The sequence below is a fragment of the Leucopleurus acutus genome (genome assembly GCF_964270905.1).
Source record: "Leucopleurus acutus genome assembly, chromosome: 15".
NCBI classification, from domain to species: Eukaryota; Metazoa; Chordata; class Mammalia; order Artiodactyla; family Delphinidae; genus Leucopleurus; species Leucopleurus acutus.
Genome location: NC_139157.1, coordinates 71,673,027 through 71,692,141, shown reverse-complemented (window position 1 = coordinate 71,692,141; position 19,115 = coordinate 71,673,027). Strand labels below are relative to the sequence as shown.

Here is a 19,115-nt window from a genome sequence, read left to right as displayed (position 1 = left end):
ATTGATGCTACTAATCCCTTCACCAATCTATTTCTCAAGGTCTTGCTGAAAGGAGGTTCAGCAACAGTTCCTCTTGGGAGACTTAGGAGATCATTAGGGTTAGGGTGGTCAGATTGCACATGACAACACCACTCCCATATTCCCAACTTTGTAAATCTTTGAATACCTTTATGTTATCTCAAGGAATGTTTGCATTCTCAATTTCATTTAATGTGTGTCATTATCAAGTCTACATTTCAGTCAACTAACTGAACCAACAAGCAGAATCATTTTCAGCTGCTCAAGGCAGCACATTAGATGCAGGATCTGTGGCAAGTGCGCCCCCATCAGTCAAGTCTGCCCAATCCCAAATTACACTTTTCCATCCTCGGTACAACATTTTCAGAATTCCATATGTTTTCCTCAGATGTTGCCAATGTAAATGAGCAAAGTCTAGACTTGTTTTGGTGGGAGTCTTCTCCTCCTGGGTTTGCCCTCTTAATTGTACCCACCACAGCTCCTCTCCATGCTGGTCTCTGATATGATGCCTACAGAGATCATGAGATGGCATCTGGGAGGAGATGGAGTGAGGTCATTACCGGATCTTCACCTAAGGCAGTAACGGCCTCTTTAGGCAGGAAGAGCTCCCGTTTTGATGAGCAAGGAAGGACTTGCCAACTGTGCTGGTTTGCCTGGGGATGGGGGGTTTCCTGGGACACAGGACTGTCAGAACTCAAGACTAGTTTAGGGAATCACAAGTCCTCCAAATCTCCCTACCCATAGATCCCCATTTCAAATCAACATCCTCCTGTTTCCTGGTCAATACTCTTCACTTTCACATGAGAGTCCTGGTGAGGCTGTGAATACAACTCCTGTTAAAATCTGGCAACCAGCAGGATGAAGTATGACCTTGGGTTTCTGTTATTTCAGCCTTATAGTGAGTAAGGGAGAAGAGACTCTTTTAGCAAAAACAGAGGCATTTTTTCTAGTGTTTATACGGTGCCTTGAGCTGAGAATGTAAGCCTTTGAACTTAAACTATCTCTTTCTTTATGAATCCATCTCTGTAGAAGCAACCAACCTATTCCACAGTTCTGGATTTTCTCACTTTACACTGTTATACGGCAGCACCCACTTATCAGCCAAAACCTTCCTATCCTTAGATAATGCAACACATCCAGTTTTTAATTCATGTTTGTGTTTTGGGGGTCCCAAAGATATTTTGCTACATTAATTTTTATTAACTTTACATTTTTACCATTCGTATTTAGGTCTTTAATCCATCTAAAGTCTTCCTTTTTATATAGGATGAGGTGGTAGGTCCATGAGGTAGGTAGCTGTCCCAATCCTGTTACTGAACACTCTATTCTTTATGTGTTGAATTTTGTGCTAACTCTGTAACTAATATATTCAGGGGGTCTGTCTGTGAGCTGTGCTATTCCATTGTTCTATATGTTCTCATGACTTTGATGTACATGCAAATATCTTTGATGTAAATGTGAAAAAGCTGAAGGCTTAGTATGAACAAAATGATGTAGAAGTATCTCAATACTTTTTATAATATTCTGGATATGTTGGTTTAAATAAAATATATTAAAATGAATTCCACCTGTTTCTTCCTTTTAAGAGGCCACAGGACAGGAATTACTCATGTGACTCACTTTGTTTTTTTCTATTTGACAGTGCTGTTCTAACTGTACTCTAGTGAATAGAGAACAGACTATTGAGAAAGGTAAACATGGATTTAGAGCCCTCCTCCTTCACTTATGAGCTCTGTGGACTTGGCACATTACTTAAACTATCGACTTCCTAAGGGAATTGTGGGGACTACATTAAATAGGATAAGGTATATAGACTCCCTGGTACCTGGTTAAGTAATCATCCAATGTTTGTTTCATTACCTTTCTCTGAGGACAAGGAAGTAGCTCATTCATAACAGTATACAGCAAATATGACTACACATATATTAAATGAATGAATTTCATAGTGAAATTAGCTACTGAAATATTTTTAAAATTCCAAATTCCCTATCATATGACTGCCAAGACCCAGCATTGTCATTTTTAAGTGTAACAATATTTTAAGAAAAAAAGACAATTATTTTATAATTTTATTCATTCACTGTTTCTATGCTTTAATAAATCTTTGCATAAGTAAATACATTTAGTTAGAGCTACAAGACAACACGGAAACTAGACGAGAAATAGGCATTCCGGATCTTTTCAAAATAACTATATTGAGGAAACTCTTGACTAAACGTTACCTTCAGAAATACCCCTACCTCTTCTACTGACACCTAAAACAACTTGTGTAACCTTCAACTTTTAATGAAATCACGTACTACTATAGTTTACCTAGAACATCTTCTTACACTCTTTAAAAGAATTACTTCAAAAACAAAAAAGTCTCCATATAATTCTATAAATAAATAGTAAATGTTACTGGCACCTGAGCTTAAGAATTTACAGTTGTTTCCATTGGTTCAGTTATTAACTTCAAAAGTAAAACCTGAAATTAACGTTCATTTCTGGGCTGTAACTACTGATAGTAATTAGAATATTTTAATATCTGATGTAAAGATAATTTCTGATATTGGGGAAGTGGTTACAAAACTTTCTTCAAACCCAGAGGAAAGTGAGTTTGCTGCAACACAATGAACTCTTAATTACCTGAGCTAATCAAGGGGAGTTTAGGCCAGGTCACTCAGTTGGGAACTCAGCTTGCCTTGACTCTGGGGATGTTTGTCTGAAGACGTCAACTCCACAGGCAGCCCTTTCTCAAGGACCTCACCCACTCTTCTCAGCTCTGCCCACTTCTCAGGCTGTGCTCGGCTGAAGGCACCAACCTCAGGATAGGGCCATGGTCCACAAAGGCCCAGCAGCAATGGTGTGGAGCTGAGATAGGGCACTTGGTCAGGGGGAAAGAAAAGTGCTTTTACGAAGAGATTTCTGACTGAGGACCAAGGTGATGAGGAGATGGAACAATGTCGAAAGAACATTAAAATCTAAGGCTGCACAAGGCATTGTAAACAGCAGTGGTCTTTCTTAGAAATGTGAGAATTCAGCTGAACAAAAAGAACAGATATAATCTAGAATTGGAATAAAAATATCTGAGGAGTTGTTTTTCTCTAGGCAACAGAGTAAGTTGTTTCTGTTTTTAGCAAAAGTTCGTCTATGCCTAAAATTCATTTCGATCTTTTTTTTACAAAGTAGATTTTTAATAAAATGAACAACAAAAGCATTATGGGTTTTAATACTGATATCAATTTATTACTAATTTTAGTCTTCCCCTTAGCTCCCTATATAAAAATGATGGGTTTCTCAGTAGTAGTTACAATAGCTTTTAAACAGAACTTGGGCAAAATAATTAAGATAGAAACCATAAATAACCATAAGGTAAATGAAGCAAAATTGTCTAGTGAGATGTTTACCCTAAAGTATATTAATATTCGTCCACAAATTTTTAGATTGTTAAAGTAAAATTATCTTACTCTAGTGTATTATGAATCATTATAAAAGATTCCAATCTTTGAAAATTATGAAAGACTTCAAGATCTCATCAATGGAGTTAGAAATATCAGCTATTAAGCTACTAGTCAAGTTTGGTCTGTATTTTCTGGGCCTCTTCAGGCCAGGAATAACAATCGGGTAGAATCTGCTCATAATCAGTGCTGTACATCTGAGAGTAGACAAATGCTTCCTTGTTTTGGGGTTCAGGATAAACTGTGGCTGTCTTTTCTTGGTATGCGTCTTTCACAATCTAGAAATAAGAAAAGAATATTAATTATTTTAATGGATAGAGATGATGATGAGCACATGTCAGAAATTTTTTATCTGTTTCAGCAACAGATGAATGGATAAAGAAGGTGTGGTACATATATATATAATGGAATACTATAAAAAAGAACAAAATAATGCCATTTTCAGCAACGTGGATGGACCTAGAGATGATCATACTAAGTGAAGTAAGTCAGAAAGAGAAAGACAAATACCATATGATATCACTTATATGTGGAATCTAAAATACGACACAAATGAACTTATCTACAAAACAGAAACAGAATCATGGACCTAGAGAACAGACTTGTGGTTGCCAAGGGAGAATGAGGGGCCAGGGAGAGACGGACTGGGATTAGCAGATGCAAACTATTATATATAGAATGGATAAACAACAAGGTCGTACTGTATAGCACAGAGAACTATATTCAGCACCATATGATAAACCAAAATGGAAAAGAGTATAAAAAAAAAAAAAAAAGAATGTGGGGGCTTCCCTGGTGGCGCAGGTTGAGAGTCCGCCTGCCGATTCAGGGGACATGGGTTCGTGCCCCAGTCCGGGAAGATCCCACATGCCGCGGAGCGGCTGGGCCCGTGAGCCATGGCCGCTGAGCCTGCACGTCCGGAGTCTGTGCTCCGCAGCGGGAGAGGCCACAACAGTGAGAGGCCCGCATACCACAAAAAAAAAAAAACAAAACAGAATGTGTGTGTGTGTGTGTGTGTGTGTGTGTGTGTGTGTGTGTGTATGTTTAACTGAATCACTTTGCTATACAGCAGAAATTAACACTGTAAATCAACTCTACCTCAATTTAAAAAAAAGAATTTTTTATGTATCAAAGAATTAAGTTCTAATTTATATCTTGTCTGTTTCCAAAAAATTAAGTGTATTATAATAGAACACATAATCACAAAGAAGATATAAAGTGAAAATGCAATTATAAATCGTGTAACAAGAGTAGACTACGGTATCAGCAAGAAAGAAAAGTGTGAATAGTACAGATTTACTCATGGGTGATCCTACCAGAATTTCTCAGATAAGTCAGCCTTAACAGCCTTGAAATGACTTGACTGATAATTAACTGAACTAAATACCTTAAAATCCCTGCTAAGTTTGAACTCAGATACCCTGCAGTTTCAGCAATCCCGATTCCGACCATGGCCTCCTACACAACCTCTTTCTCTATCGCAGGGTCTCCCGATTCTAATCAGCGGGGCTCTGGAGCCAGTCTCCGTGCTCTGTGCCTTGCTGCTATCACAGAACCTTGTCTCCACGTCTTTGTGGGGAACCCTCAGTGCTGGCTTTCTCCTTTCAGAGCTGTCTCCTGCCATGTCATTCTTTTCCTAACCTTACTTGGGCCAATGTGGTTGCACATTATGCTTTTACCCTTTAAAAATCAAAAACGAACTAAAAAAACTTTGTCTCAAGTCAATTTCCCCGAAGTCCATTTCAAGCCTTCCCCTCCTCACGTCTCCATTTGACTCTCATCACTCTGCTGAGAAAATTCCAACTGATCAAAGAGAATGATCTCAATTTCTCTTTTCCTCAACTCGAAGTGTCTCCTCCGTATCTTCAAACATTCTCCTCCCCTGCTTTCTTTGAGAAGAATGGATTCTCCCTGTTGTCAAAATCAATCACTCCATATGTGCTCTTTCATTCACTCCAGTCTTTAAGAAAGCAATCATTAAGGAGCTACTTGTATGACAGACTTATTTGAATAAGCGTGATCTTGAAAAATATCAGAATGGTGAAGTATCTCTTCTCAATGTAAAATTATGCGTTTATGAAAAAATTAAAGTTATAAAGAGTGTGCGGTACCGTGGAAAAATGTTTATGAAAAAAGCATGATCAGAAGTACGTGAATACACCCTTACACGTTATTACAACAGTGTTAGCAAAGAAAGCAAACACGAAAACAGACTGCAAGCAAACACACACGCCAAAATGAAGACAATGCTTGTTTCAGAAAGGCAGAATGTCAGGTATTTTCCTCTCTTCTATGTTTCAGAGTGCCTATGATGTGGTATTACTATGTTTTTAACAGATATTCTTTTTTTTTTTTTTTTTTTTGCGGTACGCGGGCCTCTCACTGTTGTGGCCTCTCCCGTTGTGGAGCACAGGCTCCGGCCATGGCTCACGGGCCCAGCTGCTCCGCGGCATGTGGGATCTTCCCGGACCGGGGCACGAACCTGTGTCCCCTGCATCGGCAGGCCACTCTCAACCACTGCGCCACCAGGGAAGCCCTAACAGATATTCTTGAGTTACAATTCACTGACCACAAAATTCAACAGTTTTAACATATAATCGAATTACTTCTTTTTTTTAAATTTTTTTTAATCCAATTATTTCTATAAATTCAGAGTTGGGCAACTGTTACCACATCCAGTTTCAGAACATTTCCATCACCCCCAAAAGTTCCCCTGTCCTCTTTTGCAAAGGCTGTATCACTTTTATAACAAAATGTTCTGTTTCATTCCTGACACAGACTCTGCGGAAATCCATTCGTCTTTCTGCTCCCAGGACACACGGTATTAACAATGCACTCTCTCAGTGAAATCTTCACTCTCCCCTTCTCGTCAACGCCAGACCCTCTGGAAGACGAGAGCTTCACCTGTTACCACGTGCAGATGATCCACCACCTTTATATCCAACCTCTCTTTAAGTTTCAGTCATCACCGCCTACTTGTTAGAATTGTACACTTGAACGTATTGGGTTGGCCAAAAAGTTCGTTCAGGTTTTTCTGTAAGACGTTACAAAAAACCACAACGAACCTTTTGGCCAACCCGCTGCCATGGATACCACAAACCTGCAGTCTACGTATATCACCTTCCTTCCTGAAGCTGATTCTTTGTCCAGGTTTCCCAATTTCTGTTTATCCACTCAGCGTTCGTTCCTCTTTCTAGGTGTAATATTTGAGTTTTTCATACTCTCCTGCTGTCCCTCGTCTTCTTAGTTACCCCTCTGATCATATGTTAGTCCTTTTCATTGAACCCTTCAAAATGAACTTAAAGGGATAATGTGATGTTCAGTGTATTAATAATTCAAACTAGTTTAAAACTATTAGATACAAATTAGGAGAAAACATACTCTTTCCTAAATAGATAACCAAGCAGATTATCTGAAGTTTTTTTTTTTTTTTGAAGGATTACTTGGTTTTTGAAGCATCTACCCTGAATCAACAAAATAAATTCATGCCATATGAAATCTAAATCGTGTTGTTCTGATAAACTTGCCAATAGCTTTGCTTTTCAGCCAGGAGCAAATGTGCCTCCAAGGGGACATTTGGCAATGTCTGGAGACATTTTCGGTTGTCACACCTGTTGCAGAGGCTACTGGCATCCGGTGCATAAGGGCCAGGGATGCTGCTAAACGTCCGACAATGCCCAAGACAGCCCCCGTGACAAAGAGTAACCCAGATCCATGTGCGTAGCGTTGAGGTTGAGAAACCCTAGTTTCAACCTATGACGACGACTGTGGGCTGAAATGTCACCTGAAAATGTTGATGCCTTAACCCTCTAGTACCTCAGAGTGGGGCTGTACTTGGAGACAGGACCTCTCAACAGATAATTAAGTTAAAATGACGCCATTCCGGTGGGCTCTAACCTAAGTTGACTGGTGTTCTTATAAGAACGGAAAACTTGGACACACAAAGAGACCCCAGGGATGTGCAAACAGAGGAAAGGCCACACGAGGACCCAGCAAGGAGGTGGTCATCGGCAAGCCAGGGAGAGGCCTCCGAAGAAACCAGACCTGCCAACCCCTTCGCCTTAGATCTCTAGCCTCCGGGAGGAAATGAATGTCTGTCATCTGAGTCACCCAGCTTGTGGCGGTCTGTTACGGCAGCCCTGGTAAATGAACACAACTAGCCTGCAAAAGGAGTCGGTTTCTCTCTCGTCTTAGTTGTAGAAAATGTAGCTTCTTCTCGGCTAGTTCCTTGAAGAGCTCACCCACCACGCCAGCCAGCTTTGAGTTCTCCGTGGTCACTGTTTCGCTTTCTGCCCAGTATAATCAAGTGTGATTTTCAAGGTGCCACACATCCACAGAGACATGGATAAGGCAGGTGGTTCAAGGTCTGTCACTCTACCCTATGTGCAATACTGTGGTGACTATCTCAGTGTCATATGGAAGATACCAACCAAAAAAAAGGCCAAGGGGAAGAAGCTTAGCTGAAATGAAACCATGATGAATTATCTGAATTACGGGAGAGAAAAAGGATGGGGAAATTAATGATTCAACCTATCTCTAAGGATCAAACATAGTTCCTAAGGTCTGCCGAAGCACCAGGCCTCATTTCTCTGACTTCTGACATAATAAGTTGATACAGATATTTCAAAGAAGTGGATTTTTAATACCTAAACATGCATATTCAGCCACAGGTGGAAGGGAAAATAATGAGACTTCAACAAGAGTGGTTTTACCTTTTCTGCAATTTTCAGAGAAACATCTCTAATGGTGTCCAAAGGAGGATAAAGCCGGCCCTCTTCCAAGTGTTTATCTGATACTTGCTGAGCTATAACCTTAAAAAAAAAAGAAAGACAAAAAAATACTTCATACCATAGAATGTGGTAGTTGTGAGGATAATGGTGAATGGTCGCGGATAAAAGCAGATCCCATTAACGCCATCATTCAATTGCATCTCTCCCTTTCTCAGTGGAAAAACTGAGCTCAGAGAGGCTTGGTGACTGGTGGCGGGAGACAAATAGTGAAAAAGATGGGGATGAGTGTCTGGGTTTCCTCTTAACCCAGTTCCTTTTCTACTGTACCATGAAACGCTGGTGGCTTTCTTGTTTGATGCACTAGAGGGACGGGGGAAGAAGGGTAAGAAAGGCAGAGGAGGATGAGAAAAGTGATGGAAAAGGACCCTGAAAACAGAGGAGGAGAGGCTGGCCAGGCCTTGCTCCCAGCTCACATACACTTGCACGGGAGGTAGAGTAGGAGGCCGAGAGAGCTATTTCCGACTCACATGGCAGAGCAGGATACAGATTCTGGATTATCCAAATCGCCTAAGTAGCCTCAGCCTTTGCTGTCCCCAAACCAGTCCCTATTTCTAAAGGAAACAGTGTAGACATGAAAATGGGCTACAAGGGTAGATCTTATGTTAAGTATTCTTATCACGTACACATTCATAATAATAATAAAGAGGGTGGGAAAAAACTTCTGGAGGTGGGCTTCCCTGGTGGCGCAGTGGTTGAGAGTCTGCCTGCCAATGCAGGGGACGCTGCCCCGGTCCGGGAAGATCCCACATGCCGCGGAGCGGCTGGGCCCGTGAGCCATGGCCGCTGAGCCTGCGCGTCCGGAGGCTGTGCTCCGCAACGGGAGAGGCCACAGCAGTGAGAGGCCCGCGTACCGCAAAAACAAACAAACAAACAAAAAACTTCTGGAGGTGATAGATTTGTGCATGGCATGGATTGTGGTGATGGTTTCAAAGGTGTATACTTACTTATCTCTAAATCCATCAAGTTGTAAGATATATAGCTTTTTGTTATGTCAATCACACCTCAATAAAGTAGCTTAAAAACATGAGGCAAATTGACATTATGTGCTTCCTGATGTGATTCACTGAGAAGGATTCAATTATTAGGCAAACCTAAACCAAACCCTCTAACCATACAACTTAAATCATGAGGAACATTGTAAAACACAACTGGCCTGTACTCTTCAAAATGTCATTGCCATAAAAGAAACAGAAAGGCTGAAATGCTCTTGCAGATGAAAAGAGGAGTCTAGAGGCTATAAAGGTCTTTTTTATGGATAACTGGCAAATTTGAATTTGGATTATATGTTAGATAATAGTAGTATATCAACGTTAAAGTTACCTGGGTTTTCAGTTATCCAGTGACTTACATGAATCAGTTTCCTCCAGACGCTGCTGTCAGTGGGGATCTCTCTAGTGCCCTCTGGGCAGATAGCAGAAAGGGTGGGGGCAAGGAGAATGAGAGGACACAGAGCAGGTGACTTAGGAGGAGGGTGTGAGGGTAGGAGGCCCAGGTTTGCCTCCCGGATGTGAACAGGAGGGAGGAGACTGTTCCAGGCTGCTGCACAGACCGCGCAGGGCCAGCAGGGCTGTCCCCAGGGAGCATCAGAGGTCCCAGAGACTGTCCAGAGGACCGAGAAATCCAAAAATCTCTCTGTGATATAAAAATGTGCAGGAATAGTCTTTGAGATTGGTGCCAACCCATGAGATTACTAGTTCCGTAAGAGATCCAGTTAGTACTTTGACAATAACCCTAACAGTTACTAGATTTGGGGTGGGCAAACAAAACATTCACCTAGATCTCTACATGCTACTTCTGTTAACTACAAAATATAATCTAGACAAGAACCTTCTTCTTTTTGCCCCTTCTAGAGGTGTGTCTGTGGTGTTGTATTTATTCTCACTAATAAATACTACTGACTACTAGTTCTATTTAATTCAATAAGTATTTACTAAGTTTCTGCTACGTGCTTTAGTATTGCACTAGTGCTACTGGTGTTTTGAAAGAAGTATATGGGAGACCTTCTGTCTTCAGAGAAGATAACATACAATTTAAAGATAAGGCAAGACTTGATTGTTCAATACGTGAAACTCTCGAGAGCATAATACAGCTAGGAATCAAATGAAGTGTTTGCTAAAGACGGCCATGGCTAAGGAGAAAGATCAAAATGAGTCAGAGAGGCCCCAAAAGGACCCAAGGACGAGGTGGGACTTAAGCCGTGACCTGAAGATAGGCTTAGACAGGTGGAGAATGAGTCTCGGAGGTTTCCAGGCAGGATAATACATCGGACAGTTACATGGGTGTGCACATGCCTGGTGTGTTTAAAGGCTTTGGGTTGAGGGAGGATAAAAATAACATCAGGCTTCTAAGCTTCGGTGCCTGCTTAGAAAGGGTGTCACGAAGAGAAATGCGGGTATTGAGGGCAAGGGGAGAGAAGAAATGGTTTTCCACATCGTATTTAAGGAAACAGCAGGGCATTTTGGTGGAAATACCCATCAGGTCACTGGAGATGTGGTGAAAGGTAAGAATAGGGATATACAGACTTGGCCCCTTTTAGAATGACGATAATGGAAATAAGAGAATGTGTGAGATCTGTGAAAGCAGACTTTAAAAGGAAAGAGAAAAGTGAGGGCAAAAAACTGAATACTAGGAAGAAGCTTAGTTGAAAGGAACTTGAGGGACTTCCCTGGAGGTCCAGTGGTTAAGACTTCGCCTTCCAATGCAGAGGTACGGGTTCGATCCCTGGTCAGGGAGCTGGGATCCCATGTGCCTTGCGGCCAGAGGCCCAAAACATAGAACAGAAGCACTGTTGTGACAGGTTCAATAGACTTTTTTTTTTTTTTTTGCGGTACGCGGGCCTCTCACTGCTGTGGCCTCTCCCGTTGCGGAGCACAGGCTTCGGACGCGCAGGCTCAGTGGCCATGGCTCACGGGCCCAGCCGCTCCACGGCATGTGGGATCCTCCCGGACCGGGGCACGAACCCGTGTCCCCTGCATCAGCAGGCGGACTCTCAACCACTGCACCACCAGGGAAGCCCTCAATAAAGACTTTTAAAAAAATGGTCCGCATCAAAAAAGTCTTAAAAAAAAGGGGGGGGGGCGGGGACTTGAAAGGATGACAAAGAAAACAATGAGGTGGCATGAAAAACAGGAATATCGTGTTGAAGCCTAAGAGGGGAACGGTGGAAAGGCCAAGATTCAGCCGGAGAGATAACTGGCTATGATAAGAATAACACCAGTAACCTCACCACATCTTATTGTTTTCCTTCAGAGGTGGTTGAGAGTAATTATTACTTTCCCTGGGTAGATTTACTGGAAAGACTTTTTTTTTTTTCATGAAATTTGTCACTAGAGGGTGCTGGAGTTATTTAGGAAAGAAAACACTGGCTACCACGAGTAAAAAGATCATCTTTCTTCTTCTGATGTGCCTGCTATAAAAGACAATGACTACATTTTCCTTAATGCAAGAACAACTTTGAAAAGCACTCCTAAGTAATTAGACATGATTTCTTGAGTCAAAGAACCTCTAAGGGCTTCCCTGGTGGTGCAGTGGTTTAGAGTCCACCTGCCGATGCAGGGGACGTGGGTTTGTGCCCCGGTCCAGGAAGATCCCACATGCCGTGGAGCGGCTGGGCCCGTGAGCCATGGCCACTGAGCCTGTGCTCCGCAGCGGGAGAGGCCACAACAGTGGGAGGCCCACGTACCGCAAAAAAAAAAAAAAAAAAAAAAAAAAAGAAGCTCTAAGACACCAGCCGTCATGCTTTTAATGCAGTGAAGAAAAAGAAAGGAGAATTAGAGCTGGCCGACCTCTGTTCTCACAGAATGACACCAAGGCGCGAAACCCCGGGTTTAGGCTACTTGAGATCACACCAATAACATAAAAATCTTTCACAACGCAAAGAATAGTCTGTTTGCATGATGAAAATATGTGAACATTAATCAGGCTTTACTTGGTTGGGTTTAGTTAGCGTGGTTTCATTTCAAGAGAAGAAATTCACTCAAATTTCTCCTTCATGAATTGCATCCTCCTCAGACGTATCAACCAGGTGAACATTCTGATTACCCACAGCTCATGATTTTACAAATATCGGTCCAACCACTGTATCATCCCCCTGAGGTTTGCGAGGCAAGGGGAACTGATGGGAGCCTTAGGTTCAGAGTACCTCTTGTGCCTTTGTGGCTGACCTAAGAGTTTTGTGTCTTTTGCCAGCATCTATGAATCTGTGGCAGGCTGACTTGTTAGCCTGCAAGTAAGGTGAAATTTCAGACCCTTCACAGTTCTTAAACAGTAGCTTAATAGAGCAGCCCTACCGGCTCTGCTCTGTGCTGTTCTGTGAATCCTTCCTGAAGGCCCACAGAAGAGCCCACTTCCGTCCTTTTAATGACTTTACAAACACCGAATTCTCTGTTTTAGTTTCTTCTCTGCTTGAAGTACTAGAGTGGTTTCTGTATTCTACACTGCACCCTGAATAATAAACACTTCACCATACCAAATCAGACTGTCATTTTTTTTCCATAATGCTTATATTAGTACAGTACTACAAAGATTATTAGATAGATATGTAGATAGGTAGATATTGGAGGTATGTTCTTTTTTGTTAACTTTTTATTCTGTATTGGAGTACAGTTGATTAACAATGTTGTGTTAGTTTCAGGTGCACAAAAAAGTGATTCAGCTATACATATACATGTATCTATTCTTTTTCAAATTCTTTTCCCAGTTAGGTCGTTACAGAATATTGAGTAGAGTTTCCTGTGCTATACAGTAGGTCCTTGTTGGTTATCCATTTTAAATATAGCAGTGTGTACATGTCAATCCCGAACTCCCTAACTATCCCTCCCCCTACCCTTCCCCCCAGTAACCATAAGTTCATTCTCTAACAGACTGTCATCTGAAATCTTCAGAATGCCATCATCGGGAATTCCCTGGCAGTCCAGTGGTTAGGATTCGGTGCTTTCACTGCTGGGGCCCAGGTTCAACCCCTGGTTGGGGAACTAAGATCCCGCAAGCCACGCAGCATAGCCAAAAAAAAAAACAAAAAAGCCATCGTCTAGGTAGGTTCTCCATGGAGAAATATTTACCACTTCCTCCATAATTTGGAAACAAAATTTTTATTGTCTCATTACTGTCACAGAACATAATTGAAAGTGTAAAGATTTTTAAAAAAAAGGTTTCTTTTCTCATACCCTGTTGATGGGAATGTAAAGTGGTGCAGCCACTGTGGAAAACAGTATGGCGGTTCCTCAGAAAACGAAAAGTAGAACTACCACATGACCCAGCAATTCCACTCCTGGGTATATATCCAGACAAAACTATAATTTGAAAAGATCCTTGCACCCCTATGTTCATAGCAGCATCATTTACAATTGCCAAGATATGGAAGCAACCTAAGTGTCCATTAACAAGTGAATGGATAAATAAGATGTGGTATATATGTACAATGGAATACTACTCAGCCATAAAAAAGAATGAAATTTTGCCATTTGCAGCAACATGGATGGACTTGGAGGGCATTATGCTAAGTGAAATAAGTCAGACAGAGAAAGGCAAATACTGCCTGATGTCACTTATATGTGGACTCTAAAAAATACAACAAACTAGTGAATATGGCAAAGAAGAAGCAGCCTCACAGATATAGAGAACAAACTAGTGGTTACCAGTGGGGAGAGGAAAGGGGGAGGGGTAATACAGGGGTAGGGGAGTAAAAGGTACAAACTTTTAGGTATAAAATAAGCTACAAGGACATACTGTACAGCATGGGGAATACAGCCAATATTTTATAATAGCTAGAGATGGAGTATAATCTTTGAAAATTGGGCATCACTATGCTGTACACCTGTAACATATAATATTGTACATCAACTGTACTTCAATTTTAAAAAAGCCCTCTTTTAAGAAATCAGAACATAGTCTTTCTGCTGGCTACTGAAGAACAATCTTTCCTAGTGACTCAATGTGAACTTACTACCCATCCCTTACTCTCTACTGGGAAAGATTTGATCTTCTTTGGACTTTACACCTTCTAGAGAGTGAGCTGGGATACTAAATAAATAAAACAGTAGACAACCTACCAGGAGCTGATTTGAGATTTTACAGCCTTGGCGAACACAGAGTATTTTACTATACCTCAGCAATGGTGAGAAAAATCTTATCCGTGATATGCCTCAGTCCACATGCCACCACACCGAGAGCAACTCCAGGAAACACATAGGAATTGTTGCCTTGGCCAGGATATAGGGTCTGTCCACTTGGGAGAGTGACAGGGTCAAAAGGACTGCCACTGGCAAAAATGGCACGACCCTGCAACACAGACACACAACTGTAAAGAGAGGCAGGCTATCTTCAAACAAATGGATCATAAGACAGTAATTCAAGTATGGAGTAGTTAGAAAGAAGTCTGATTTTTCATTGACTTCCTAATAAGTGTGAGCAAGCTATCATGACGCTGGCAGTAATTTCTGGAATGAGTGATTATTTCTGTTCTCTATCTGCCTCTCTATTCGTAGGAGAAGCATGCAAAACACAGGAGACCCCAAGACCGCCATCCTGTTGTTGGCAGTGGTCCAACCCACGGGCCCATCAACCATCTCTAGACTACAGACTTCCACTTACAGGCTTCTGAATACAAAAAGGGTAGGTTAATGTTTGAATCTTGGAAAAGATGACATTTTAGGTTACAGTTTAGAGGTCAACAGGCTCCCAATTTAATCACTGGGACAAATTTTATATATTTCTGTATTGTAAAGAATTATCTGGAAAGTCATATAGGAAAAAAATTCATTAGCACAAATGGGGTGAACAGATAAGAATAAGATTAAATTATCAATAATTGTCTAAAACTGTCTTTATTTTTTTCCTGGTCTTAATATTTCATCATAATATTTTTGAGGAACCTCATGTACTACAGGCTTTAAGATGGCATGAACTTAGGGCCTGTCAGGTGCTGTATTCCATACTGCCAGTCAAAAGGGGGGCGTCTGTCTGATCTGGGAGGTGATATAGATGGAAGCGTTCAGGCTTCTGAAACAGGGATAGGAAACTGTCAACAAATAAAGCACTACAATCTAAGAAAGGCATTTGAAAAGTCTAAAAAAGCACTAAATCCCCAAAGCATAGTTTGAATGGTAATAGATTGGGTTATAAATTTCATCCCTCTTATACCTTGAGTCTAAACCCATTATGATATTAATAATATTAACTTATTCATTTTTAACACATGTCATACTATACCTTTTCCATAAAGGTAAAGTATAACATGATTCAACCTTTTCAGGATATAAAAAGAGGAAAATAGATGAGAAAAAAATAGAAATTCTCATCTAGGTGTTTATCAGACACTGATATGTCTTGCACAAAATTAGGTGTTGTTTTCAGACAAGTGTGATACCTTCAAGTCTGCTTTGTTTAGCAGATAAAGTGTTTTGTTACAAGCAAATTTCTAATGTACCTAAATTATCATTTGATATACATATTTGATATATGTATTATTTGATATATATATACCTTTGAAAATTATATTTGAGAAAGAGACCTGCAACATTCTACACACACCTGTTTGCCGCCCTCCTCTCCTTCACTCCGGCCAGTCGCTCCAGCATCATCATATTTTACGGAGGAATGGTATTAAATAAACGACAGACAGCTAAATACCCTCATATATAGAGACTGTTAATATGGAGAAGGAAACCTCTCCATATCATTTTTGGTATAGTTACAGTTTTTCGGAATTCAACAGTCCCTTTGTATTGTTAACCTTTCCTGATGACTCTTCACCTGTGCCTGAAGCAGCAGAGACTCACATCCAGCAACAGAGAGCCCCTTTCTTGTTCTGTAATCCTTTGGCTGAACCGATGTTTTCAGCTTCAAAATGACTTTTAATTTTATATATAGCAACATAAGAGCATTAGGCGAAATCATAAGAAAGAGTTTAGGCCATTATATCGGACACATTTGAACTTAAAAACACAGCTACAGAAATTTGGCTAATTTTGTTTACGTCTATTATAGGTGAATCTATGAAATTTTGAGGCCTTTTGAAATATGCCAAAACAAAATATGTACTTAAACACTTACTTATTATGTGCCTACTCTGTGTAATGCACTATGCTGAAGCTTTGTTATTGGGGTTTTTTTCTGCTTTAAGGATTTAAGGACTGAGTTACATGAGGCAAATTCCCCAACCTAGAGATGGGATAAAAACTTAAATTACTGAGGATACTGACGCCATCCCAGATAAGAGAAATAAACAATGGAGTCGCTCCTTTGCAAAATTTCATCAACTCTAGTAATAAGCATTTAAGGATACAGTATTAAAGAAGTAGAGCCATCCAGTTTTATTTATGCAGTTTTATTTATGCATTGAGTTAGATTTATGCAGAGTGACATAACTCTGTCTTGTTTATCTTTTCCAGTTCATTTTAGATTTCTTTCCAAAATAAAAGTGTTAGATATATGTGACTCAACTTCTGTTTTGTTGTAATGACATTTTCAAGTCTTTTAAGGAAAAAAAGGGCCCTTGTCAACATATTGGTCAAATATATATTAATACAAGCACAGTATAAAATAAGTCACTTTTTTTGAAACAGTAAAGTATTGAAGCTTTGAGGACTCCTATCCCAGTCAGGCTGGATGTCAAAATAATTGCCCAAATGCTCCACCCATGCCATCAAAATCCAAACCCAGGAGGAGTTAGCAAAGCAGAAATAAGACTGTGGTTTTATACTGTGTGCGTCAATGTTTGGGAATAGCTAGTTAAAAGCTATTTTAATCAGTATCTAGGATCAAGCTTTTTCCTTTTTAACTTCTATGTTTAAATCTTAGATACTTCCAAAGCGCTTAAGGAAAATTATCAATTAAATATTACAAAGTTTATTTTGTTTTATTGAAGAACAGGATTTATACAAGATTCTAAAAAAGGATATGGTTCTTATCCTTCATGACCTGTTCACTGTTCTTTCAGTCTTGGTTATAAAATTTTTAAAGGTTAACCGGTAAGCACCTTAGATACCCTGGGCTCCCTTACAAAGAATCACAATTTGACTATTAAAATATCAGTTCCATTTTTGCTTTACCTTGGTCAGTTTATAGCACTGCTCTGCAGTACATTCTGCTTTGCTAGTTGGATTACTCAAAGCAAAAATAATAGGCCGTTCATTGAAGGTTGCCATGTCTTTGAGAATTTGCTCTGAGAATGCACCTCTAATCGCAGCAACTCCTAACGCAGAAACAAGAAACCAGTGAATAGGACTATCATTGGTTAATTAATCCAGTGCCCCCAAAACAATGAGACATGTCAGGTCATTTTGTAATATCCCCTAAACAAAATATAGAATATGTGTATTAAAGTGACCAAAAAGAGATGTTCGTTAATGCCAACAACCTTTAAGGTTACAAATCTACAAGTATCTATGAAAAAAAATCACAGCTTTAACATTTGACTCATTAATAAATTTAGTGACCAATCACTAGGAATTCTGATTACAGGCAATTTTATCAGGAAATAAATGTGTCTAATATATACTATCTCTCTGTAAACAATTCTAGAAGTATATTTCAGTCTCTCAGGCTATAAAGCAATCATATTTTATAATCCAGCGCTAACACTTAAGACAATCATCCGATTCAATGATAAAACTGAAGTATGACTCACTGAAAAAAACTGAACAGAAGAATAAAGCTATTAGCATAATGAGAATGGAAAAAGTAAGATTCCTGATGGAACATATTTTATAAAAAACAACAATAAAGGCTTACTACTGCCCATTAACTCCTGTCATGGAGTAAGTATTTGTTTTTACTATGGTTCTCATCATTATTCTCAATATTGTCATCTGTGTCACAGGAGCTTCTAGAAATGGAGTATAATACCAAGTAAGGGTTGATATTATATACACACAAAATAAAGGATACAAAGTTTCAAAACTTTTGAGTTTTTTTCAACCGCAACAAATTCGTCCATAGTAAGCACCTTACTGTGCACATGCAGTGTGTAACACACTGAGTTATATAAAGACATGAAATACGGTCCCTGTTTTCAAGGAGGGTCTAGTTCAGTCTCTCTCAACCTTGACCCCACAAACGTTTTGGGTTGGACAATTCCTTACTGGGGGGAGGCTTCGCTGGGCACTGGAGGCATCCTTAGTCTCTACCCACTAATGTCCGGAGCTCTGACCACCCCTTCTCCCTCCAGTTGTGACTACCAAAGAATGTCTCCAGACACTGCCAAATGTTTCCTTTCGGGGCCAAACCACCTCCCTTTTAGAACCACTGTCTATTTGGAATAATCAAGCCTGGCAAAGTGCTGGATATGCCAGGTATTGGCAGGTTGACAGAGCGAGCAGAGGGAACCACACACTTCAGCTGGGATCATCAGTAAGATTAAGAAGACGGCACTGCATTTACAAATCTAGGCCTCTAGGGGGTACTGTTGCTTCAGAGAATGCGTAATTTTGTTTGCGAACGCCAGAGGTTAGAATTTCAAAAAGCTAAATTACGTCTCAAAATTCAGCAGTAGGAAAACAAATCAAGCCCACGTGGGGTTGAGGTAGGGTTGATGGCGGGGAGGAAGAAGCCAAAGCTCACCGATGAGGGTGGTTGGTTTTATATCTCGAACAATGGCTTCCAGGTTCTTCATTTCTTCATGTTCATGGGCAAATTCCTCTTTCTCTTGTGTTAAGGCAGCACGTCCCTAAGTACAGCAAATAAAAAGGAATGATAAATCTGCCAAACATGTGAGAGTCAAAGAAATTTCAGAATATTATGCATATTACCCATATTTATGCTCAACATTTTTATGTATTATGTCTTCCAGCTGTTCTTAAAGTCTCCTTTCCAATTACCAGAGTATTATTTCATTCACCCTTGCAACAAAGATTCGTCTCAGACAATG

The 19,115-nt window shown here is 40.2% G+C and overlaps 1 protein-coding gene across 1 annotated transcript in view; it reads right to left on the bottom strand.

The window, feature by feature from the left end:
- Positions 1 to 3,019: 3,019 nt before the first annotated feature.
- The window catches only part of ME1 (malic enzyme 1), a gene marked incomplete at its 5' end in the record, with an annotated part of 192,052 nt that continues 175,956 nt past the window's right edge, over positions 3,020 to 19,115 (bottom strand). Inside the window, 5 exons of the mRNA XM_082855428.1 lie at positions 3,020 to 3,736; positions 8,171 to 8,269; positions 14,354 to 14,527; positions 17,299 to 17,441; positions 18,809 to 18,914. Of these exons, the coding sequence (XP_082711554.1) occupies positions 3,569 to 3,736; positions 8,171 to 8,269; positions 14,354 to 14,527; positions 17,299 to 17,441; positions 18,809 to 18,914 (690 nt within the window). The 3' untranslated portion in view covers positions 3,020 to 3,568. The remainder of the gene's footprint in view (positions 3,737 to 8,170; positions 8,270 to 14,353; positions 14,528 to 17,298; positions 17,442 to 18,808; positions 18,915 to 19,115) is intronic.